At 40.2% G+C, this 27,052-nt stretch overlaps 1 protein-coding gene across 3 annotated transcripts in view; it reads right to left on the bottom strand.

Moving 5' to 3' along the window:
- The window catches only part of arhgef39 (Rho guanine nucleotide exchange factor (GEF) 39), a 95,961-nt gene that overhangs the window by 55,957 nt on the left and 12,952 nt on the right, over window positions 1-27,052 (bottom strand). For all 3 annotated transcript variants that reach the window (XM_050036709.1, XM_050036710.1, XM_050036711.1), the window contains exons 4-5: window positions 18,705-18,825; window positions 12,347-12,465 (exon numbers count right to left, since the gene is read on the bottom strand). In XM_050036709.1, coding sequence (XP_049892666.1) covers window positions 12,347-12,465; window positions 18,705-18,825 — 240 coding nt within the window. The remainder of the gene's footprint in view (window positions 1-12,346; window positions 12,466-18,704; window positions 18,826-27,052) is intronic.

The raw sequence follows: 27,052 nt of genomic DNA, 5'->3' as shown, positions 1-27,052 counted from the left end.
CTTGACCAAAAAAATCAGGTAACAGGTTAGTGTTTTTGAAATAGAGAAGGATTACTGAAAAGGGGAGCAGAGCAGTGTGATAATGGTAAATGGACTGCCCTTGTAAAGTGATTTGCAATCTCAGTAGGACAAAGCGCTTTACAATTTACTTCTCATTCACCAAATCCCCCACACCCTCACACACTGATGGCAGTGAGCTGCCATTCAAGCCGCTGGTGTCTTGCCCAGGGACACTAAAGCCTCTTTTCCACTGGACAAAACCCCCCCACTGACATCGAACTTTTGTCATAAGTGGGCATTAGCATCAATTCCCAGACCAATAACTCTGCAGTAGTCACAGGTATTTCTCAGCTCCAGCTCCATTTGGCAGTGATGGAAAAATGACACCTGGGTGGACACGCTAATGTTCACCTCTTTTGCAGTGCGATGCAATGATGCACCACCACAAAAACTGCATGTCTCCATCCAAGCAGCGCTCGAATATTGCTCCAAATTAGTTGCCACCAGTTTGAAAGACAGACTGAATAAGTAATAGATGTAATAAGAAAGTAAAAGAAATAAAAATGAAGTAAATGCCACCACTACTTTCTACACAATTTTCCAGTGCCAACATAAAACACCCCCCCCCCCCCCAAAAATTAAAACACAGAAAGGCATACTAATCTAATGCACAGTCATGTATGCTGGCCTTCTGGCAATGGGAAAGGGCTCTACTGCCCATTTTACGCAAGTTTTCTCTTTGTAATTGCAAAGCACTCAATGATGCCTTATTCTGCATGACTTTAATTTACAACCAGGCCATTAACTAAGAGTTTTCCCTCAATAACCTCTTAATTACTGATTAGTATTATTATTATTGATAGGAAGTAAGGAAGTTGTGGTACATGAATTACAGTCTTAATATGCTTTGATCAGTATGGGCCTTTTAGGGTGGTAGTACCACAAGAAGTCATTCTCCCTCAAAAACACTTAATAAATATGGTCTAGACATATGTAAAAAAACAAAACAAAAAAAGAACACATAAGTACAAGTGCTCAGGAGGTAAAGCGGGTCATGGAAAAAGGACAAGCTTGCATTACCAGTGCTTCTCAATGTCAAGGATGCTTCCTTGGTAGGATGGGTCCTTCCAAGCCAGGTCCTACAGAGGCTAGGCAAGAGTCCCATTGGACCAAGCTAGCGAGTGTCTGGGTGTGCGTCACTGAAGTGGCCCCAAGTGGCAAATTGTGCACAAAAAATTGTGGGTACTTCATGCCCACTAAAGATACACGCATTCATCCTTGAAAATTCTCTAAAGGAAGGACGTGGTCCTCAGTAGAATACGAAGGATCCCTGGCATTGGAGCAGTCCTTTGGCAGGACTCGATAATGTAACCTCCTTGAAACTCAGCCGTTTAATGATCCTTCCTTGACTTTGAGAAGCACCATACGTGACCCACCACTGAGACCCACTTTCGTTGGTTTGTTGCCACACTGCGCATTCTGGTACTTGCAGGTTTTCCACCACTTGAGCAAAAGCAAACAGCCCTTTTTCTGTTTTCTCTGGTCATGCAGCACCAATTTTAAAAGTATGTGCAACTTTCTAATGCAGAGACAGCCCAGTTTATGAAAAGGCCATCTTTCCAGCCATCAAGTACTTCTTGAAGTCTTTCTAACTCAGAATATGTTCCCCATTCTAAAGTGAAGTCTTGTTCATAACTAATTCACCAGTAGTTTGACACTTGTTAACCCAAACAGGTTCAATTTCAATTTCAATTTTATTTATAAAGCCCAATATCACAAATCACAATTTGCCTCACAGGGCTTTACAGCATACGGCATCCCTCTGTCCTTATGAACCTCACAGCGGATAAGGAAAAACTCCCCAAAAAAACCCTTTAACGGGGAAAAAAACAGTAGAAACCTCAGGAAGAGCAACTGAGGAGGGATCCCTCTTCCAGGATGGACAAACGTGCAATGGATGACGTACAGAACAGATCAGCATAATAATAACAGTATGACAGTATGACACTGACACAGTGAGACAGAAAGAGAGACAGAGAGACAGACAGAGACAGAGAGAGGTGCAGGACAGACGGTAATGACAGTAGCTTACAACAACATTAATGATAGTAATAATATTATTGTTATAATTCTGACTATTGTGGTGCAATATGTTGACAGTATATATTAATATTTGATAATATACATATATGACAAATATGTGTATAGTAACAGTAGATGTACGACTAATGATAACAGCAGCAGCAGGAAGCATCTGGCAGGACCACGGCAGCAGCACAACCACACACGTCACACTATCCTGATATCCTATTCTAAAGTTGCCTCCACTTCACACTTTACAAATCCATCACAGCCCATGCCTATTGCATTTACTAGACCCTATTCTTAGGTGATGGGTCACACCTTGAAAAGAATGGAGTTCTACTGAGATGCACAGGTTTTATTCCTATTCAAGGGAACAAGAACAAAGTCAGGACAAGTAGAAATATCTCCTTTATTAATGAACCACTTCAGAGATTTTTAAACATATCTATTAAAAATATATTGCCTTATCACTGAAGAATAGGGTCTGTGAGTAGCAGTAATTGTGAGCAATAATGAATTTACTAGGTATGAAGAGGAGGCAGCTTTAGAATAGGGAAGCTGTGTCAGATCTGTTATAAGCAATACCTCACTTTAGTATGGGGAAAATATCCTGGGTCTGAAAGACTTAATTGAGAGTTCTTTGGATGCTAGACATGTAGCTTTTGTGTTGTGTTACATAAGAATAGACCATATATATTAACATATTGCGGTACTACCACCTTATAAGGCCCATACTGAGCAAAGCATATTAAGTAGGATTTGGTACCATTCGTATTTGAACAAAAACTGGTACAGGTACCCCACGGTACCTGTTATGGTAAAAATGTCATTTTTGAACAAGCTGCAAAGGTGATGATGAAGACTATAAAGTAATTCTCCCCCTCTGCTCTTTTCGTATCACACATAGTGTCAATCTCGTGTCTCTGACAATCTGTCTGCTTGTGTGTCTGCTCATCTAGCAGTGATACTAGGCTATTACTAAAATAATATAGAAAAGATTATAGACCAGACATTGAAACTATCACAGCAGATCAGCGCGGCAGCAATACATTCATTCATTTTCTGTAACCACTTATCCTATTATGGGTCACGGGGGGGCTGGTGCCTACCCCCGCTGACACTGGGCAAGAGGCAAGGTACACCCTGGACAGGATGCCAGACTCTCACAGGGCTCACATATAGAGACAGATAACCATTTACACTAGCAATCACACCTACAGCCAATTTAGAGTCACCAATTAACCCAGCCTGCATGTCCTTGGATTGTGGGAGGAAGCCGAGTACCCACAGAAAACCCACACTGACACAGAGAGAACATGCAAACTCCGTGCAGAAGGGCTCCCCCACCCTGGGTTTGACCCAGGAACCCTCTTGCTGTGAAGCGACAATGCTAATCACTGCACCACTGTGCCGCCGCTGCAGCAATAGTGGAAAGCAACTGGAGCAGCCAATGGAATGGCCAATGTGGCAGCCAGCAGACTGGCCAACCAATGGATCAGTGTTAATTTCACTGACGATAAATATGACAACAATTTTTCATCAACAACCTTTTTTTCCATGATGAAAACAAGACAACGATGAGCTGTAATTCAGCAGTAAATAATTAGCCATGTGTGTCTGACTGTGGATGGAGGAGCTGCGGAATGAATTTGTGGAGTTTGTTAGCTGTAGCGCTGACTGTTAGCAGCTCTGCTCATTAGCTGCTGGAAGCAGAGCAAGCAGCCACCAGCTGGCAGCACAGGAGAAGATAAAAATAGAAAACACAACGACTAAAAGTTGACTAAAATGTCATGGGTTTTCATCCACTAAAATGTTTTGAATTTTCATGGACTACAACTAGACTAAAACTATGAAGGATAAAAATGACTAAAACTTATAGGCATTTTTTTCTCAAGATTAAGATCAAATCTAAACTAGCTGTCAAAATTAACACTGCAATGGATTTGACGTGAATCGGTAGTACTGACTTAGTTTGATATTGACATTAATAGTTAAATAACACTGTATGGACTCATGTCCCAGTAAACATAACAACGAATGGGGTACCATTTGGTATCCATGGTGTGCACATGTAGTCTTTTGTATGCAAATCCAATGTTTCATATTACAGATGATGATCAAAGGTACACAGACATCATTAGGCCCTGACACACCAAACTGACAAGTCGGCTGTTGGTCAGTGTCTGGCTGTCGGTGAGCACCTGTTGCCCTTGTTTTTGAATGATGAATATGTACTATAACCACCTGCTGGTATGGAAAGTTTTTTCCTCTCACACAGGTGCAGAGCATACAAGCTAGTTGGCCATTGGCTGTAGTCTTTGCTGTGTATTCAGGTGCAACTTTTTGGGATATACAGGCAATGTGAGGCGATGCATCAGTCGGCCTTTGTCACCAGTACCTCTTTGATGTTGGTTTGGTGTGTCTGAGGCTAAAACATGAGACATCATGTTGACGTATAGGATGCAGTAATTTAGACAATCTGTAAAATGCTTTTTTTCTTTTTTAATTATCAGCCTATTCTAGCAACTTGAACAATACTAATTCAGGTACAGCCCTAGAAATATTAACCGTTCAAGTTTGTCTGGGCCAGATGATAATGAAGAGCTCATATTCAATCATCAAAATCTTGAACTTTTCTCTTCAGCTTCGAAATGTGTTCTCTGCATTCAGGGTCAATGGAATCAAAACAAAATGCAATCAAAACACTGTCTTACACTATAATTGAAGCACTTCAAACTTGGCAATGAACTACAGGGTCAATTGACAGACAATGAAACAGAAATTAGTAATGGAAATACAACTCGTTACCTGCAGACCACCGAGAGGAGCCACTTAAGAAAGGCTCCAGCTTTCAGAATTCTTTCAAAAGAAATTAATCAATGCTCTGACCTTGTGTTGGAGAACCTTACTGTTTTCAGCTGTTGGAGATGATGGAACTACCTGAGCACATAAAGCAGTCAATTTGAAATCCCACCTTGACAATTGAAAGACAAAATCAAGCGTGGCCAGTGCAGCACACAGCTACACACTTCTCAATGCTTAGCAAGTATGACACTGACCCTGAGACCTCTGGAGTTGTACGGCCTTTAAATAGAGCATGCTCACTCTCTACAGTGAGCAGACCACTGGGCCATTCCCTTGTTATACTAAATGGTGCTCAGCTTAGAGCAAATTTATCCCAAGGCCTCCAAGTGCTGCCATCTCTATGAGAGCTGCATCTCTATTATCGACACAAACACGGCCAATACAGGCGGAGAGGGCTGCTATTCACTGCCACAATCAACTCGAGACCCCATCACTGTCATAATGGTGATCTCAGTGGGGAGGACGCCGATGACTGCTCCAGCCGGCTCTAGTGAATGCCACTTAATAAAGGCAATGATTTTATTCCTCCCCCAGCAGCAACATAAGTATCCACACTCCGGGCCCTACTCGCCATCCATCATCCTTGAATGGTGATAAGTGACAACAATTTCCTGCTATTCCCAGCCACGGAGCAGGAGCAAGGTAAGGCGCCAGCCGTAGATGATTATCTAGCCGTGCTACTTAAAATCATCATACAATTAGACACATCCCTCGAGTCTCCTGAGTTTCACTGAGAACGACAGACGAATCAATGATGATGATGGGGAGCACAGAGAAAAAGGCGGAGTGAGAGAGGGCTGAGCTGGAGAGAATGAGGCCGACTGATTATATGTCAGAGTCACATACAACAGTGGTCAGCTTCCACATTTGAGAGGAGGGGACTCTTATTTCCCCTTCCGGTTACATCAAAAGTAAACTGGCCTCCCACTTTTGCACAGAAATATTTTCAAGACATTTCCAGTGACCTAAGGATTAACACAGCATGTTCTCATGAAAGTCATGCTGCATTCATGCAACGCCAAGAATGGGAAAAACTGCAAAACCTCTCATTAGAATGACTTGGGAGAATGGCTTCATTGCATGTGACTTCATACATCAGTGCGATGTTCAGATGGAAGGCAGGTAACTGGAGGCAAAGACTACTAACACTGCACAAATGCCTATGATTTGTGCTGTTTACTCGTGTTCCAATCGATCAAATTGGAAAAAAAGGCAACTTCAAGACTTGTACGGGCATATCAGTCAAGTTAAGGGAAAAATCATTCTTCTTCATTTTGTATGGATCATCCAACATGAGTTTCAATTTTCTGACAATACCTTCTGCCAACAGATTAATCACACAGTATATCCATTTCCTTCACTTCCTGCCCTCCATTTGAATTTTGCATGTCAAAATAGTCACGTGATTGCAAACAAGTTATCATCTACTTTAGTAGTAGTTAGTTATCTTTCTACATTATCACAGTTAACTGTAGCTGTAAATGCATTGTGCTAACCAAGCTAGCAGCAAACATTAGGGTTATCTCCACCCTCTCATCCAAATATGGTCATTTCTGGCTCCAAAATCCAAGATGGTGAAAACCAAAATGCCAAACTCGAGGCTTCAAAACAAGAGTCCACTAATTAATGGGGGATGTCATGGTGGCTACAGCCATTATTATATACAGTCTATGCTTTTTCAGAGTGTACTTTGCTCTATTGTATTGCCTATGTAGAAGAACTTATCCAATCTAACATCTTTAACCTATTTATATATTAGTGTGTAGAATGGAGGGTGCTACAACTGTTTTTCTTTGCAAGGTCATACAAAAGGCTTTGCAGACACTTTGTCACTGGTGTGCTGACAGCGGCAGTAATTATTTTTGCCAACAAGATATTGTAGTTCTCATAAATTCCTGATTTCTCCAACTCTAAATTATATTAGTTGACTGTTTTTTTTCACCACTTGGCTACTTGTAATTATGTTCTAAGCAAAATTACACAAACGTGGCACTAGTGACAACACACACCGGTGTCAAATCATTTGTATACATCAGCATTTTGACATATCAGAATATACCACCGTGCTATTTCCTAGCATTAATGTCTAACAGTGCTCCAGAAAAGCTGCATTTTTATCACATTTGCTTCCTGGATCGGCACATGTGTAGTGATGACCCGAGTCTAGACACAGGAAGGGGACTGGGTCTGATCCAGGCATTCTTTGATCATATCAGTTTTACACAGTCCAAACAATTTTAAGTCCTGTCTGCCTGCCTTCAATGTGTCATCTGCTAAAGATGCACCCCTACTTTTAGTAACAACCCTTTAATCCCTACAGCTTTATGAGCGAATGACCCATAAATGAACTGTGGAGTTCAGAAAATAAAAAAAATAACACCCTTCAGTCTTAATTAACCTAAAAATATGAAAAAGTAATTCCTATGAGGTCTGCACAACAAAGTATACAGATTTTGAATGAGTAAAAAAGACAGTATCGGTATTGGATTGGTATTCAACATTGGCAACATGCTGTGTTGATGTATCTGGAGAGAAAAGGTCCCTATAAAAGGACATGGAAAGATGGATTCCAGAGATCCACATTGGGTGTTTTCGGAGCAACCAGTTCTGGAGGCTCCCTGGAAAGAACCACCAACTGGGGAGCTCCCCCAAGAACTTCACACCCTCAAGGGCTTTTTTTTCTGTTTGCATTAGCACCACTAATAGAATGCTGAAGTGATGTACTGTAAAGTGGCTTGTATGGCAATGTCACTTTGGCTTTTACGAGTCAAAATCATGTTGTATTTCTATCATTGCGTATATGCTCAGTGAAGCCTGGACTTTACTGTTGGTCCATAAGCCCAGGGTTTTTTTTCCTGTTAGGAGCAATTTTTTTTTCTTTGTGGGATGAGTTGTCAACCAAAACTGGGTTTTTAAATTGGCAGTTGCCAGTGATCCATTGGCTGTGTTTCACCAATCGCATTTATGTCACTCATGGTTCCTCTTGTGGGATTGTACCTACTCCTAAATAGGAGTTAAAAAAGTCCCTCAAAATGGTGCTCTAAAAACTATGATTGTTCCTATTCTTGTGGTGCAGACACAAGAAAAAGGGAGCTTCTTAGAACTATGTAAAAGTTCCAAAAAATGCCTATTATCCTAGATGCATGTGAACAGTGAGAAAATAAAGTCAATCTTTTGTTGTGGAGAAGAAAGTGAACATAAATGAGATATACAGTAAAGTGTCTCAGATGTTAAGGTGAAGGTTCAGCTCATCTCAGTGACAACTTCTCTCTACCATGATGGATGGATGTAACACTTAGAGGTGCTTGGCTGTACATCTGGAGAGATGAGAACATGAGAAGGGCCTAATTAAGATACAACCAAGCAGCTTGATAAACCACTGTCAGATATCTGCTGCATTGAAAAGCACGTTTCAGCCCATTTCTCCTCTTGTTCCACTAATTAACAAGCGAGATCAAGACCGCATGAAATTACAGCCAACAAAAACTTGTGCTCAACAAAAGAGATTTGACAGTTTCTGGACAGTCTGAGTACTTACATGGGTGCTACATCAAATAATAATAATTACATCTGTCACAGAGACTATACGTTGTGCAATGCGGCGGGTGACTGGGGAAAGGAAAACAACTAAACAGAAAAACAGAAGTCAAGCATGAAATCTATGACCCTTCTCCAGCAGTGCTCTCCATGGTGGAACAGCACCACCATAAAACCTCAAACAATTTGGTGTTTGTCGTAAAAAACAACATTTTATATAACTTCATTATCAATTACAAACAGAGAACTGAAGATGTGCTGGAAAGATTTTCTGGCAGTGCTCAAGATTAACTATTTACATTACCTGTACTGGTGATCCTAACTTTTTCATTTAGGTGCACCAGTACATAATTTAGGTGCATCCAAAATGTTTCTCCACGTCTTTTGGTGGTAATTTCTTAAGGGTACACAGGTTTGGTACAGTGGGAAAAAACAATCTAGATCCGTTTATTCTTTATTACTTTGAACAGGCAGAAGTGCGAGTGTCAAAAACAGAAAGTCCTCATGCTGGGGACTGAGAGTATTTTGCCCACTGGCATCTTTGGTAAACTATTTTCATTAAAAAAAAAGAAACATTTAAAAATGTCTGTATTACACTATATAAACACTGAACAAACACTCCAAGTCACTGCAGGCTATAAAACTGAAAAGCATTTCATTAAATTAAACTAAAATACCAAATAAATAGAATAATAAAAAATGTGCATAAGGAGGAGTGTTAAATTGAGTTCCACCTTGGCTATATGCCAGTGTAAATGCAAACTGCTTTAGTATTATTATTATTATTTTTTTTTAATCTCTGTTCTGCTTTTGCGTCTCAAGGCTGCTTGAAAACTGCGAGGATAAGTTGGGCTCCAGCACATCTGGGTGATGCCAGTGAATCAGAGATTGTACATACAGATAGACAAAGCATCTCCACTTAGCCCTACTGTGCAAAAACAAAGCCAAAACATCCCAGATACAGCCACTACCATCCTGCACTGGTGACGTCATTTGGAGCCAGAGTCTGTGCAGTAGCGATCTCCGTGGTGTCGAGTTCCAGCCCAAACACTGGTCTGACCCAACCATTAGCAGCACCATTGATTGCGAGCACAGCGATTGGAACACATAGCTGGTAATCATGACATCAAATCCCCTTTTAATAGTATCAAAATACAAACACTTGAACAAATAAGTGATAAGAACTACCTAAAATAACAGAAACCATCTTTAGAAAAAAATGATTTCAGGTTTACCTCAAGTTTTTAGTTTAGCTCATAACCCATCCACTAACATGGAGGGGCGGGGTTTATGACCTATACTGCAGCCAGCCACCAGAGGGCGAACAAGATGTTTTGGCTTCACTTACGGGGAGCTGTCCATCTTTTTTATACCATCTGTACATCAAATGCACGTTAGCATGTCTAATGTGTTTCACTCACGTTCCTGACAACAATGGAGCAACTCCATTGCTGATGTAGCGATTGGCAACCTGCAGGAGGATCTTCGTGCTCCATCTTGTCATTTGAGCTCACCATATTGTGATCGACTCACGTACCAATTATCTTGTGCTAATCTCAGCATATGATGTCCATGCTGTAGGTTTCTGGCTAAAAGTTTCTGAGCAGAACTTGCACTTGTGAACTTTGGTTCTGAATTGTGTGAATCAACGTCAGGCACACCAATGCAAACAATGAAAATGATTAGTCATACTTAACAAATTTTTTGTTGCATGTGAGACCAAAATGGTCACACTGTGGAGCCCATAGACTGTGTAAAAAAGATAAACAACATAACAGCTCCCCAAAAGTGAAGCCAAAACTTCTCTATTGCCCCCTGGTGGCTGGCTGCAATATAGGTCATACACCTCGCCCCTCGATGTTTGTGGATGTGACATGGGCCAACCTAAAAACTCAAAGTACATTTCAAATAAATTTTTCCCAAAGATGGGGTCTGTCATTTTAGGTAGTTCTTATCATGCTGAAGTTTGTTCAAGTGTTTATTTTCTGATGGGGTCTGAGCCAGTTGGTGTGCTCTGTGATCAAGGGAGCTGCTGGTGATAGGTCAGACGGGTGTATGGGCAGGAACTTAACACCACAGAGATCGCCAGTGCACACTCTGGCTCCATATGACGTCAACAGGGAAAGATGGCAGCGGCCATATGCAAGATATTTTGGCTTCATTTTTAAACAGAGAGGGTAAGTGGACATGCATCATCCATCTTTATATACAGTCTATGGTGGAGCCCTGTATGGTAGTTAAATGTTAGCTGATAACGTCTTATACTGTAAGATGTTCTGTTTCTTCCCTGTGTTTTGGGGAATGCCTTTGAGGTTCTCTGAGCTGCGTATACATAGATGGAGAAAATAACAGGGACAAGGAGAACAACGAAGTGTCTACAATGCCTGGTTGCTCAAAAAACACCAATAAAGGTGGGGTTAAATTGATATATCACATAATCTAAGGCAGGATATCATTTGTCCCTACTTGCCTCCTTTCCATGTTCTTGTTACAAAATATTATCTTTTTAAGGTGCTGGAGAGAAACAGGTAGCTGTCAATGTTCAGGTTTACAATGAATTTCCAAATAGTGGCTGAGGCCTTGATTCACCTCACTTGCGCTCAAGTTTAGAACGTTTAGATGTGTCCCTGTTTGCTGTTGATGCAAAGTCGACACGCCCTCCGTATTTACTTGTGGTCTTGATAAATTGAGAATAATGCGCATAACCAGCACATTAAAATCCTAAAGGGAGGGGCTGTGCCCTTTGAGTGGCTGTAAAGCTTTTAGTATGAAAGCATGAAACATCTGTGCAGGAAGTGTTTAGTTTCACTAATGACACACTAACAGCAAACAAAAAAAGGCAAAGTAGAAGGCAATTAATTAGTAAATGAGAACAGCCTCTGTTAAAAAAACAAACACAAGAGTAGCAGAGTATTTCCCACATAATCCATCATAATACAGGTATACCGCCTTTTTTGCTAGGTGTGAACAATAAGATTAAATACATGTGAATTTTACTGAACTTCAATCAAAATTGAGCAAATTGCTGTTGGGGCAACATGGAATCAAAAAGAATTTCCCTCAGCTTTAGTCTACATATTGTCAGATAACATACAAGAGAATAAAAACTGGCCTTTCTGGCTCATGTGTGTATTTGTAAATACAATCTGACCTGCTACTCTAAATAAGAGCACTAGTCAAAGAAACAGTGAGTGTCATTTCTATATAAATCTATGAACAGTTCTGCAGTGTGTCCCCCAATTAGCACCAGATCACAACAGAAGTCATTTAAGGTTACCTTTCCTATAGAACAGGTCTATACCTTGTCCTTTTAATAAACAAACTAAATAGTCTTATGTTATTTATCGTATTTACACGACAGCATGTCATTTCTGTCTCTGCATGGTCGCGCATTTACAATTCTCCTCTGCTCTCTGTATCGCGCACGGCGGAGTTCCATCCCGATGCGCGCGCACACACACACACACACACACACACACACACACACACACGTGCACGCAGAAACAGGTGAGCACACTCCCACCAGCGGACAGAGAACGCGCGTCTGAAAATATGTCGCGTCAACCACCTGAAAAGTGGTTATATCTGTGTATATAAATTATATCTGTGTTTTTTAAACGCTCCCAGGGTGGTGAAGATGGTGAGGAAGAGATGTTCTGATGTTTAGTTCAATGTACAGTTCAAATAATTGTTCAGTTGTTATATTGACTGCTGTCATTAAAATGTGTGTGTGTGTGTGTGTGTGTGCGTGCGTGCGCACGCGCGCGCACGCACGCATCACATAAATACCATGGTTCCTGTAAGTGCCCCCCCTCCTAAAATCTGGCCTTTTCCTTTGTACAGAAAACAGGAATCTTACTGATCAACTCGCTGAACAGGAAGTTGAAGTAAGTCCTCTAGCTTCTGGTTGTTGAACTCTGGTCGGGCCTCCTGTAGTTTCTTAAAACGTCTGAAGGCCTTGTTTTTCTTCAGCTGGATCTAAGACACAAATAACACAAAAAAAACTCAGACCATTGTGAAATATTTCTCAGAGCCGTGCAGGCACATTTATAAGACACTTCTCTGTGCTTTGCAAAGTTATATTTTTTGAGGTGGTGCAAGGTTCTTCTTGGGCTATTCAGTATTTTAAGGATTAGATTGGGAAAAGAATCTCGGATTTGCACATGCAATATTAAAATCTACATCCCTATCCTAGAGAAGTCACATCTAAACAGGGCTTTATAAAGTCTTTCTCCTGTTCCACGAGTTCAACAAATCAGAGAAAATGTCCTATATAGTTGTACTCTTTATGTACTACACCTTGTTTTATAACACTCTGACTAGCAACTAATCAACAGGAACATAACATGGTAATGGGCTGAGTACAACAGCATCTGCATGCAGCTTGTAGACCAGTGATGGACATGTCACAACCAGTGAAAACCACTGAATCTCATGTCACTTTCTAGATGCATCCTCTGCCTGACAAGACCCCAAAATCAGCTTGTTGTCAGTCAATGGATTGCCAGCTGAGGTGTGAGGAGGTGGAGGGGGGAGGGAGGCTGTAGATGTCATTAAATATGCATTTGCACATCATGTCAGCATGTGTGTATGTCAACATTCGGATGACAAAAAGCCTTATCTTGTCATTTTTGTAAATCATCAAAATAAACATTGCTGCTGTATTTAAATAGACCTGAGGAGAGCTCTACCCTGTTTCACTGCTTTAAAACATCAGTGCATGCCACTTGACTTCATGCCAGCTGTGGTGTGTTTGTGTGTTGTGCTGCTCACATACAGCTGTTTAGCTGGTCATTACGGCTGTGGCAGCTAGAGTTGGACATGGTGAGCAGACAGGTGGTGAGTGGGTAGAATGATGGGGACAATGTGAGAGGAATCTCCTATCAGGTTGAGGGGGTGAAGTAGTGTCACAGTAAAGTGAGGGTGTAAATCAGACACCTGAAAGAGTCGACGCTTTGCATTTAGTGCTGACGGTTGCCAACTTTGAGTAGAAACACAAATGTTACAGCGCTACATTTAGCACAGTGGCAGCCCCGACAGACAGCAAGACATACAATAACCATGATAACTTGAACCATGATTTTATTACCTTCATAAGTATGGGGGCAACTCATAACCATCAGCTCTACATTAGCATCCCAGTAGCGAGCAGCGAGCCGACGGCAAGTGACAGTTTAGCAGATCAACTGATGTCCAATACGGCAAACAGTGCAGCAAAATTAGGAGCACTCGAGACGATCAGATCGCGGCATCATGTACAGTACACACGAGTAAAAACAGATGTACTGTGCAAGTGCCTGCATGTATGTTTGAGTGTCAAACTCTGACACTGACAGGAGAGAAAAACACAGCTCGTAAGGTATTGATGATACACTGGTTAGTTAGTGGCTGCTGCTGCTCTTTATGTACCTGGGTCAGGTGGGAGCGCCTGGGTGAATAAGCAGCTTAATTTTGAGCTGTTAGTTATCACAGTTATTAGCATTTAAAAAAGAGACACAGCACAGAATCAGGATATTTTTGCGTGCCCATATTGTATCAATGCACTGCGCCAAGTATCTATTTTTTATATTATTAACATTACAAACACAAATGTAACTTTTGGTAGCCAACGAGAATGATAAAATCAACAACAGCTTTTTCAGTCTAGTAGAGGTATTTATATTCTAGTAGAAAGAAATGATTTGCTGTCAGATGATTTGATTGATGAAATGGTTAGAAACCAGATAAGACACCAGCAGCCATTATAAACTTCACTCACTTAATATGAGCAAAAAATGTACAGACATGGACGCATTTCAGCTTCAGAGCCATCATCAGCGTGACAAAACAATAGTGAATAGCAAATTATATACACATACAGTAGGTGAGGTTAAAAACACAGTCACGGTTGAGAATACATAATCAAGTAATAAGATACATCTGTAAATGGATGACGTGTGTAATATTAGCGTCTCACAAATAGGAGTGTCAATAACGATCAAGAAGTACACCAGTAGCCGGTGACACAGGCTGAGGCGTAAGCCAACAGATTCTCAGCAATAGCAAAAGACTATAAATTAGGAGCTATAGGATCTATAGTCAAATGAATGAATGAATGAATGCGCATAAACAACAATTACTACATGGCCCAATAAACTGCATAATATCTATAAATAAATTACATATAATGGAGCCCTAAAAATATCATAAATACATTAGAAAATATATCTAAACAATCTTGGCATGTGTTTATGACCCTTTTTGGGAAATTGCCTCTGGTGATTCCAGCCCCCAAGGGGCCACCATGTGTCAAACAACGCCATCCTGCCACCATGCATCAGAAAGGCTTTACCAGCAGCCGCATGAGCAGCGCCACAAGCTAGTTCCTGCCCCGCCGCGCCGGTGCACAGCGTGGACAGGCTAACTAACTAATGGAGACCTGTAGGTGGGCAGTGGGCATGTTTCCAACAAGGTTAGCAGCCTGTCTGTCAGCAAAGCCGACAGGAAATAAAATGCAAGACATTTATGTCACAAAACATTGAAATTTCACCACCTCTAACTAGACAGTCCTTAAAATATGGCGCTAATGAGGCACCAGACTAAAAGGAAAGTGTCTCTTGTGATTTATATGATTTTTTTTTTCTTTTTAATTAACCAGTTAGATAATGGGAGTTGGACTATCAAAAGCAAAATTAACTGAGACTGACATCCCTACACCTAATGAGTGTTGTGTATGTATCAAAGCCTGATATATCTTACTCCTCTGTGCCAAAAACTATTAAAATTACATAAATGAGCCACACTGTTGCAACAAGTGACATTTTCCTTCATTACCATGAACACACACACTGTTGTTTATCCCACATACTCCATCCTGCTGTTCACAGGAGCACAAAATGCAGATTAATCCGCAGCTGAAAATAGTGCATAAACACACTATTTCCTCCTGTTTGAGTGAAGTTTGTTTAAGAAAGAAAATTGTATTATTGTTATTATTATTTATCACAGCATCCAAATGTATGCAAAATCAACTATAAAATAATCAAACTGATGCTTACTGTTACACATTATATGCAATCTCTATACGTACGCAGAATCTGTCGGCAACGGGACAAGATTTAACAAAGTGTTCTCGCTTCCGTTTGTAGTCAGCGCAGTATTGACCAATCACTTTGAATGGCAGATAAACAGTTCATATAGAGAGCAAAAGAGGCACAATGCATTGGCTGAATGCAATCTCCGAACCCATCAGCAATCATCTGATGAGGAGTTAGCTTTATATCAGCTTTTTCTTTATTTATCTACATTCATATGCAGATATTTGTTTTATAGAGATCAGCCAAAATAAAGCAAGCACAAGGAAGAGGAAGTCTTGGCCCTGATATGTGCTGGCAACACCGGAAACCCTGAAATATTGACCCTCACCACCAGAGGCTTATTGTCACCAGACAATAGCTGATAGATTCTGAGATTGCATTACGTGAGACAAAACTCCTCATGGATGTAAAACAAAAAGTTATAGATGTCATTTTGTTAGTTTATAATTACTCGATAAGATCATATCATCGCTATATGACTCCATTCAAAGTCGATATGCAAGAATACTGCATTATCACCCAGTCATAATTACATGCATATGATATTGCATGATGGTGCTGTTAATATTGCCTTCATATCTTTTAAAATGCCTCTTCACCACATTTTGCAGACATAATGTTTGATATTTAATTTGATTTGAAAACATAATCAGACTGATGTGGGTGTGATAGGTTAGTCTCATTAAGGCACTGAGAGGTTTCCTGCTGTTTAGAAGACTGATCACTGGTCACCTGAGTAAACTAGCACACCTGTCACTACAACATGCTTCCCTGTTCAGTCAATTATAAAGGATGTCGATCTGCAGGAGGATCAATGCAAACTTGCAGGACTTGGTCCACAATCAATGCAATTAGTCAATGTTCTACGTTCTTTCCTACTCTTAATTAAGACAATAATACTTGTGCAGCTTTGATGCAAAGCTAGCAACAGGACATCTCTACCGGTTGCTCCCTGCTGACCAGACCACAAACAAAGACGCCTCTGTACCTCTCCACTGTGATCATTGTCACTGTTCAGACTGTATCAGATGTGATTTATTGAAAGTGTTGAATCTCTGAGAGTGTAGATTTGAAATATTTCAAGACATAGTTCAACAATTTGGGAGATACTCCCATTTTATTTATTTTTTTGAGATTGAGGTGAAAAATATTGATATCAATTCCATGTCTGTGTAGTTGGGTATGGAGCTGGGGTCAGGACATGGTTACCTCAGCTAGCATAAAGACTGGAAGCCTGGCTTTGTTTAAAGTTTGACAATACAGCTCTTTGACACCTTGTCGCCTCTAAAACTGACTGACTCGCAAATAGTTTAGGGGGCGTTACTGGCTGGAACTATTTCTTGACGAACAAGAAATCCATCCGCCCATTACCTCTCTGCAGTGTCTCCTGCTATAGTGCTGGTTCCCACCTGCAGTCGGTGAGCCAAGGTTTTGATTTTAGTCTCTGTAAAAACACAATGCTATCAAACCTGACAACATCACTGTGACAGCAATACTAAAATCTCTACACCCAGTCATTGTTCGTCAAAATGTAGTTCTAGAATGTAACAGCAAGTAAAACCACACATCTTTGAATATACATTATTAAACTGAAAGTCATTTGGAGTTCATAATGTTCGATGTTTTACGTTAAGCTTGTGAAGTAAAATTAATTGTTTGTTAAGATAATACTATGCAATCGATGCTAATTTCTGTTAGCATGTTAATGGTAATTCTCATTGTGTGTAATCGTCGGGCTAACGGACTAAAGTGGGATTAATATTTCTAGATCAAATTGATGCTGTACCTACTCTGCGTCAGTGTAGACCCTACGCTGCACCCTATGCCATAGCCTGACATGCACCTCCAAAGAAATGCAACTACGCGTCGCAGCAACGCAGACCTCCTGTCTATTTTTGTAAGCTGAAATCATTTCCCTCAGTAGAAACAAAGCTTAATTTACTTTAATTTAGTTATATTTCACAGATAAGAAACAATAAATTGTGAGGACAATAAAGCCTTCACAAAAATAGCATTTTAAGTCTTGTGTGTTATTTATCCTGGCTTCATATGAGTAGAGAAAGCTAGGTTAATTTATACAATGTAAAATGCCATAGGCTTTTGCTAATAACATTAACATATTGTAGTTGTTTGGAAAACGTGATTAGTATAAGACAGTTATTTTGTCGGTGAACCTTGTGAGTTGTAATGGAGCCAAATTTTTAAACGTTACCTTTGTTAAATGTTGCTGTTGTCCCTGGCTTCATCAAAGTAGAGGAAATCTCTGCTAGCCACTAGGCTAATTTATATAGCAAATGCCATAGGCTTGTGCTAATAACATTAGCATGTTGCATTTGTGGGGAAAATATGTCCGGCAAAAGACAAGTGGTTTTTATCTGTAAATGCTGCCAGTTATAGTGAAGTCGATTTGTGTTAAAATTGCCGCTATTAAGCCAGGTTTAATGTGTGTTCAGTTGAATCACCTCAACTTTACAGCACTTACAGAAACCCCACCACCGACCAGTGTTTTGGAGGTGTAACTGCAGAGTGACACAGACACACCACTGCACAAGTATAAATGTTCACAATGGAGTAGGCCATGTGCGTAGGCTAAGGCGTAGGCTCTGCAATAGAGTATAAATCCAACTTAAGTGCTTATTTGCCATTTGGTCGTAGTGGTGGAAGAAGTACTCCCAAGTACTTTCAAATTGTATTTAAGTTTAAAACTTGAGTAAAGGTACATCATTACTTTCCACCACTGCACAGTTGTAGCAGTTATACTAGATATGTTGGGAGTTATTTCAGCATTTTACTATCATATAGTATAGTTGATTGAGGTTTGCATCTTTGTCACTTTTTTCACCCCTGATGAGTTGCATGCCTGCTAGTTGTGCCATGCTACACAGTAGTATGCCATGGCAGCACTGGAGTCACTGACCTGACCCAGTGCATTTGATTGTGTCAGAATCCAAGAGTCCAGTAACCACTGATGCATTGAGTATTCAGTCCAATGACTGAGGAATACATTGGCCAATTTTCTCACAAGGATTATTAAAATCTAATCACAGCTAATGTGATAAACAGCGTGTGAAATGCTAAGCAATGCAACAGTAAGGTCTGACAAATAGGTGTGATAAGCATGTGGAAATACTGCATTCCTACCCCGAGCACTTTGCGAGCATTATAAATGTTGTCCACGTATGAGTTGTAGTGGTGCAGCTGTGGACACATCTGCTCGAAGCCTCGGCCAAAGTAGCCATTCTCCAAATGGACCAGCAGAGATCTGGTTAAAAAAAACAAAAAAACAGAGGTTAGATAAAACACACAGACACAAAAACACAATGCTAGGGCTGAACAACTTATAATTTCAAATCAAAAATCAGGATTTAAAAGAGTGCAAATTTCAAAAGCTCAAACTTTGATTATAAACTTCCATAATTAGCCATGTCTTAACAAGCTGTGGAAGATGAAAGGTTTAGGCTGGCTATAATGGCATCTGGAAACTCAGCATGTAGGAAACCATGGAGTTTAAAGGGATGGTTTAGATCTTTTGAAGTAGGGTCGTACGAGGTACTTATGCATAGTCAGTGTATTACCTACAGTAGATGGCGGTCAGCATGCCCCCAGTTTGGACGAGACATGTAAGGCTGCAGCCACATTCAGTTTAAAGCCTACATGACATGCCCCTACAAACCATGCCCACCACCAGTACAAAACAAACCCACCAACGCGATGGTAATCTGAGCCCTACAACCACGCAATGTTGTAGTGAAAAAATATGAGGCCAAACAAAGCAACAATCCACTTCATAATTCATTATACATGAAGAGTTGAGATAATCAGTATCAGTTTAATTGTACTGCTGTTATGGATAAGTAACACACAGTGATTTAGCTTTAGCTAGCTCATATGATTCCATAAGGATTCATGGGTAACAGTTAGCCTTTCATTATCTCTCAAGACAGATTCTGCAATCTACATTGTAAAGGAAGAATTGTTTTTTTTTTTTTTTTTTTTTACCGATGGATTTCCAGATTGGCCTTTCATTAATACTATAAATTAAATATTTGTTTTGTTGTTGTTTTCTTATGAAAAGGCCAATTTATCTTTACGAATAATATACTGGGTTCATGTTATCTGTGACATATTTAAATTTTTTAAAGAAAAAAAGAAAACAATCTTAAATTAAAACTTAAATTGATTGTCGCCTGGTGAAGCCCCAGGATTTAGAATATTTTCACTGCTTTATCATGCTGTCACACAGCTCTCTCGGATCAGTAACAGAAGCTGTTATCTACACTCTCTTCAATTCCACCAGATTCCTTTGACAAAAACAATAATTTTACCTTGCGGAACACAGAAGCTGCTGGTCTACCGCTGCCTCTATCACTTGTCACTGGCTTTTAAAATGGTTAGTTCACATTCACCAAGGTCATGCAATAACAAAGACAAATTAACTAACTGAGGCAGCATAAGGGCATCAACTCCCGTGGTAAGCAAAGCAAAATTACTGTTTCTGTCAAAGCAGTTTGGCAGCTTTAAAGGGAGCGTTTACAGTTTAAAGGGAGCATTGACACTTATAACAGCTTCTTTTCCTGTCGGAAAGGGCTGTCTGACAGTAAGGTAAAGTGGTGAAACTTTTTTTTAAATACAGCGTACATTCAAACAGGGTACCTGCAGAACTCAGACACTTAAATTTGATACCGCTGAAGACCTTTTTAAGATAATTTCTTACCAAATTTAAGACTGTTTTTTTTTTAAAGATTTTTCTACTTCAAGCATTGTAGGTAAGGTTAAAGCTCCATAAAAAATTTGGATTTTCACACAGAGGAGCTCAACTCATTTTGACTAAAAGAAATTTAAAGACCGATAAGTGAAATTAGATAAGATGTTTGTAGCAGTTCAGAAAAATATGAAATTAATTAAATATGAAAGAATTAAATATTTGTAAATCTGATAGTAGATAGTAGATTTGCACCTAAAAAATCTTGATACTAAAAACCTACACCAGATTCATGAACACCACAGGAAACTCAGATTTAATCGTAGGCACACGAATAGCCAGTTTTGTTTGTAACTACAAAAATATGAGAGATACTAACATAATGATGAACTGACGCCCCTATTTTAAGACTTTTTAAGGGTATGGACAAGTACTTCATGCAAATGCCTACTCCAAACTGTCCCTTAAATTTACCAAAAATAACTAAATTGTAATTGCAATACATTTGTACAACACACTGACCAAACCACTACAAATCACCAAGTCACTGTCAATCATTTTTAGGGCATGTACACAAGCAGGCACTGATGAGTGAACATCGTTAACTCCAACACAGGACATGGCAGAAGTAACTATCTCAATATGTGTGGCATTTTTTTGTGCATCACAGATCTCTGACACATTCATTTCAAAGTGCCCCCCAGTGAGCATTTAGCCTCCAGTCAAACCGCATTGGACTTTGAGTTAGTGCACATTACCGCCTGACAATGCACTGCTGCTCTGCATCAGTGGAAAGAAGGAGCTCAAATAAGGCGAGAACACATCTGAAGCATCATTTTCAGCAAAGACACACATGTTTAGAGAAAGCGCGGAGGTTGAGCAAAGTTCAGAGGGTTGCTTCCCCATTAATGGGAGGTTTAGCAGGCTGAGCTCTGTGGTGTCATTTGAAGGGGCCTCTCCCTGTGGGTGACGTATTTACTGGGACCAAGACGGTGGGTCTACCTTCAGGGCACCCGGGGCCACTTTGTAGTGAGAACACGCCCGCTGAACTCAGGAACAAAACAACTGGATCAAGGCAGAGGCAAAGCAGTCGTTCAGCCTGTCAGGCACATTACAGTAACACGGACGCAATTGGTTGGGGGTGTTGACACTTGTGAAGGAGCTTGTTATCCAAACTTAGAGGAAGTACCACACACGCACACATACACACACACACACACAACCCTACTCTCTAATGATGTTCCCAGAGACTTCTGTTCGTACATGCTGTAAGAAGGAGCACTTTGCCGTTGAAGTTGATTTAAATAGATTTTAATGAAGTTGTGCGCCAAGGTAGCCTCTGTTCATAATCAGGAGATGCAGGAGCAGCCGAGAGAGTTCTAACGAGGGCAAAGGGCGGGAAAAACTGTGTTTCCGTTTTTTTCCCCCTCTCACTGCCAGAGGCTATTATGATAAATATGAAATTATGGATTACATTTTTTATACTTTTTTTCACAGCAATTAAATTGTCTGGCCATCAGCGGCGGGATGGAGATAACATTAGCATTCTGTGTGTGTCACGTTAATCCACATTAATTCCGAGCAGCGGCGACATCTGGGGCGGATACAACCTCGACCATGCAATTCAGGCCAAGGCGCCTTCATTTGGGGGGTCTTGAACAGAGGAATACTAATTGTTGGGACACAGTGTGAGCATCCGCTGAACATAAATGACTACTTAATGAAATAAATACACACAACCACGAATCACTGATAAGAAAACAAAGCAATGAAGCAGCATTTTGTTGCTCTGCGTGAACTGTATGACTGTATGTGATTCATGCTGTGATGAAACATAGTGACTCGTGTCACTCCATGTCCTCTCAGACTACACCTATTCTCATCATGGACCCACTCCTCCCCCTTTAAAATCCAATGCTGATTGTATGCTCCTTACTGGATCCACTGACAGCTCTTTCAAGTTGCTGATTCCTGTTTGTCATGTTTGCAGCGGGGGATAATTGGGTTGCTCCTTCTGCTGCCTGCTCTCTGTTCTCCATAAACAGTCAGAAACAGAATGAATGGCATGGCGTATCAATATATTCACGTCTGCTTTTCTTATGTAACTCAACAAAGCTTAATGAAGGCAGAATTCATTACTACTATTCCCACTGCACTCTGGAGTTAAGTAAATAAAGACGGAAACATCAGATGAATATACCTCCACTCTGCACACACTGACACACTTGTATTACTATCACAGAAACATTAGGCTGTGCAGAGCTGACAAGCGCGGCTCTCACAGAAGGTTTCTGCCATTCAAGTGGTTTCTTGCTGCTTTTGTGAGGATCAACAACTCGTCGTAGGAATCAATGCCCAGCTGCAAAAATCCTCTTGTGAAAATATTTCTTAGTTTTTCTCTGATGAAGATGTATAGATACCCTTATAAGTCTGGGATTCTTCAGATCCACACAACAGGCTTGGGTGTTATCAGGGTATTTAGAAATCCCAACATTATAATTTTCAATAATGTTAAAAAGACAAATGGCCCTGTTTCTCTTAAACTGATATGGAGATGCTGTAGTGAGATGTAATACATGTAGTGCACAGCATGCGCCAACAGAGGTCAGTCTCTACTGGTGGAAGAGACAGTTGAGGTGAGAAACATGGTGACTGCAAATGGTGGGGATAACGTTACAGGACTGTAAACAGATGTCGGAGAGATAAACAAAAGGTACAGCCAGCATACTGTCACATCTAAGTCTGTGAATTAAGGGTTTATTTTGACCAAACCACAGTTGGCAATTGTTGGAAGAGTGGAAAGTCTAGCCAGGACAGTTTTGTCACTCAAAGCGGCAATGGCATTAATTATGCATACCTTTAAGACTTATTATACAACAGTTAGTCCCAACCAAGCAATCTGATTGGATAAGAGGCATTCCATGAGTGCTGATATACAGTATAACAGCACTGGGACTTTTAACGTTGCATGTATCACTCCGCTTTACAGATGTTCTGAACCATTAATTACGTTAACTGTAAATTAGCCTACATTAGGAGTCCTAGTAACAAACTTTGCACTGCAAATATGTCCACAAATAACATTTGAATGGTAATGAATGGTAGTCAGGAAAGGATGAAGGGATGAGAAGAAGCCTGAATACTTCACTGCAAATCTCCAGGTGTGCTTATATGACAGCAGAAGACGAAGCAATATGCTAATTAAGCTGTGAACTCATCGGCATCACACATATGCCACAAAAGCAACTGTCAACAGACTCTTATTTCACTGGTCACATATAAATTAAAACACCAGATGTATCTTACACGATACAAAGTAGCTGGCCTGTGGTACGCGGCGCCCTACATTGAGCAGCAAGCTAGTGTGCAGGAATATTCATGTATTGCTTGGCAACAGTCTAGTCCCAGTCTAGATGTGTAACTATTTGTGTTGGCGAAGCCAAAAATATAATTTAATAAACAAACAAATCATAACCTCCTGCCGCTTTTAACTGTTAATAAATGGCACTTGTAGAACTGGTATATAACAGCAATATTACACTCGAGGTCATGCTGTTGTACTAAAAATCAGCACAGCTTTGATTCGGTCGTAGGTACGAGGCCGCATTCTGTGCTTTAGCTAGTCAACAGCCCAGACATTCTGAGAATATTTGACTTGTTAGCTTAGCATCAACTAAGGATCCATCAATGTAACCATCAGTTGCTGAAAGGAAACTTCTTATTGTAACACCGTACCAACAATAACACTTCAGTCAGGACATGCATGAAAAGGAAACGTTAACATCATACCTCATTGTGCTGGAATTGTAATTGTGCTAATAAATAAGATTTTGTCAGTAAATCAGCGGAGTGGAAGTCTTTTTGTTGAAAACGGACCTATTTGCGAGTGCTTTTTTTCCCTACGACTAATCGATTAGTTGAGGATTATGTACGACTTTAGTCGACCAAGATTTTCTTTGGTTGACTACAGCCCTAATATATATTTTGCAGTGTAAAATTTATGTAAGTAATATATAATAAGGAATGACTTTCAAATGACTTTCAAAAGCCATGGACTGTTGACTCCATGGCTACGGCCTTTCAAGCAGCCGTACAAGAACTCGAATAAAAAAGTGTAACACTGGCAGTATTTTTATTTGAATCAGAAATTATCTGATCAAAAAAATTAAAAATGACATCTGACCAGACATGTGATACTTGGTGTTGTAGGCACATTTAAGTCACTACCACAAGGATGTGTTTTGGTAGGTTTGATACTCAGCCCTCAATTAAACTGAGACAGCGCGCTTGCTGACAGACGCAGCAGGAAGCCTTTAATAACATGCCCCTTGATTATAATGAGCCTGTTCAATGCATTAAGACTTACAGTGCGTAATACTTGATGTTTCATGTGTGACAATGAATGACGAAGTCACCCACATATCCATCTATGAGAGCTAATTATCACCACCGTTATTATCAAGTATTCTTGGCACTGTCACACAGATATTCACTGTATACCGAATGTCAGAGTGAAAGTAAGTGAAAAGAATATGGGAAAATCTATAATCAATCACTGAGCAGTGGTAAATCAGTCTGGCACTAACACACTGTCTCTCCATGGACCAGTTTTTAAATGGAGTGCTTGCCATTATGTTTCAACCATTGATTCAATAAGGGGCTCATAATGAAGATGTATGGGAACTGCAGGACCATTTATCCAATACATCAGACTGTGTAATTCATACTTCAATCTTCATTGTAGCACTCCCAACAAGAAAGCCCGTCAGTCTGCAGAGGATGAGAGCCTGGGGGAACCCATACCACTCATTATTTAGTCTGGAAATGGAACTCCCAATCAAAGGTATCCCAACCACTCACTCCACTGTTTGTCAAGCTGTGCAGTCTGATACTGAACTGTGTATGTTTTGTCTGTTTGACTGTGTTCAGAATGTAGAATAGATTTAGAGGCTGCCTGTCCACATTGCACGCCAGCCGCAATTATGTAATTGCGGAGCTTTGTAGGGCCCAACCGATTTATCGGCCGGCCGATTTAATCGGCCGATTATAGCCATTAGAGAATCGGCCGGCCGATTTAATCGGCCGATTATAGCCATTAGAGAATAATCGGCAATCGGCCAAAAGTTGGTCGATTGACACTGATGTTAACACTTATATTTTCATCACTAATAAACAATCGGCCAAAAGTTGGTCGATTGACACTGATGTTAACACTTATATTTTCATCACTAATAAAATGTAGGGAATATGGTGTTTTACTTAGAAATGATGTCCTTGTGTTACTTTTTGCACTATAACCTACCTCTGTTAAATTGGCAATAATAAGAAGAACTCTGGTACTGTGAACATACATGTGAATGTCTTAATTCATATAGACTTTGCATGATTATTTTATTTCCCAGAGGTTTACTGCCTTTTTGCACATCATATTTTTGATTTATTTTGTGTTCAAATTGTTCATATGCTGCTTGTTCCACACAATTTCTGATAATAAAAGTATTTAAAAATAGTAAAATGTTCTTCCTTCAATTTATATCTTTGTAACGAGTGTTTGAACTATATTTAAGCCATCAAAAGCAGGTATTTCAATTTTTTTTTTTTTTAAATTAAAATTTAATCGGCCGATATATCGGTTATCGGGTTTTTTTATTCCATAATATCGGAATAGGCATCGGCCCCAAAAAATCCATATCGGTCAGGCCCTAGAGCTTTGTGGGCGCATGCGGATGTCTGTGAAGCCTGGCACACAAACCATCCAATGAGGGCTATTAGGGAGTCAATTAAGTGGTGTACATGTAGTTTTCGTAACTCAAAAAAGCACATTTACTGTTGATCCATTCAAGATTGGTACAATGCTTTAGAGGCTTTTTTTGTTCTTTTCTTTTTTTTTAAGATTATTTTTTGGGGGCTTTTTGCCTTTAATGAACAGGACAGGCTGAAATGGGGTGAGAGAGAGAGTGGGGGTTGACATGCAGCAAAGGTTTGCAAGCTGGAGTCACGGAGCCACGGCTTGGCTGTTCAGGTACTACTAGGCAGTCGTGACACCAACAAAGAGGAAATTGTTGGACCTGGAGCCGGGCTTCTTGGTCGCCGGTAAACCATGTTATCTTGCAGTGGCTATAGTGCTCCGCCGTATTCCTGTCTGTGACCCCCGTTCAACCCACAACCGGCAGGATTAGCCTTTTGTTTCTGCTGCTGGTTGAAATCTGTACTCGCACAGCGTGCTCCTGAATGATTTCTTTTGCTCGCACAAAACTATTTTTTGTCGCAAATGCGAGTAAAATGCTTGCACCGTAGAGCTCTGTGGAAACAAAATCACTGTAGCATATATAAACAAATCACTACCTACAAGTAAAAAGAAATAAATAATAACTTTCACTGCGTAAAGATACTCAATAGCTCAGCTAATACCTGAAATGTCACTGGAAAACAAACCACTGCAGCAGCATATTGAGCGCCAGGTGGCCAGCATGATCACTCACCCTCTTGCGATTGGACTTTGAATTTATCCCACAGTAGTGGTACCGTGAGGTACCGTAGTACTATGGTACTCCAACATTATGGTATCATATGTACCGTGTTGTTTAAGTACCGCGGTCTACCGTTGGTACCAGTATACTGTGCAACAGTAGTTAGGATACTAAATATTGTCATCTTTATAGGGCTGTAAGCGCAATACCAGGGTCATGTGATGCCTCTTGCAGGGTTGAGTTTATTATATTACATTTTTTTTCACAGCCTAATGTTGGCACATATGGAGGAGTCAGAACTGTTCTTTGTTTTTGTT

The sequence above is a fragment of the Epinephelus moara genome, chromosome 23 (genome assembly GCF_006386435.1).
Source record: "Epinephelus moara isolate mb chromosome 23, YSFRI_EMoa_1.0, whole genome shotgun sequence".
NCBI classification, from domain to species: Eukaryota; Metazoa; Chordata; class Actinopteri; order Perciformes; family Serranidae; genus Epinephelus; species Epinephelus moara.
The sequence above is the reverse complement of the archived record's forward strand: the minus strand, read 5'-3'. Positions and strand labels throughout refer to the sequence as shown.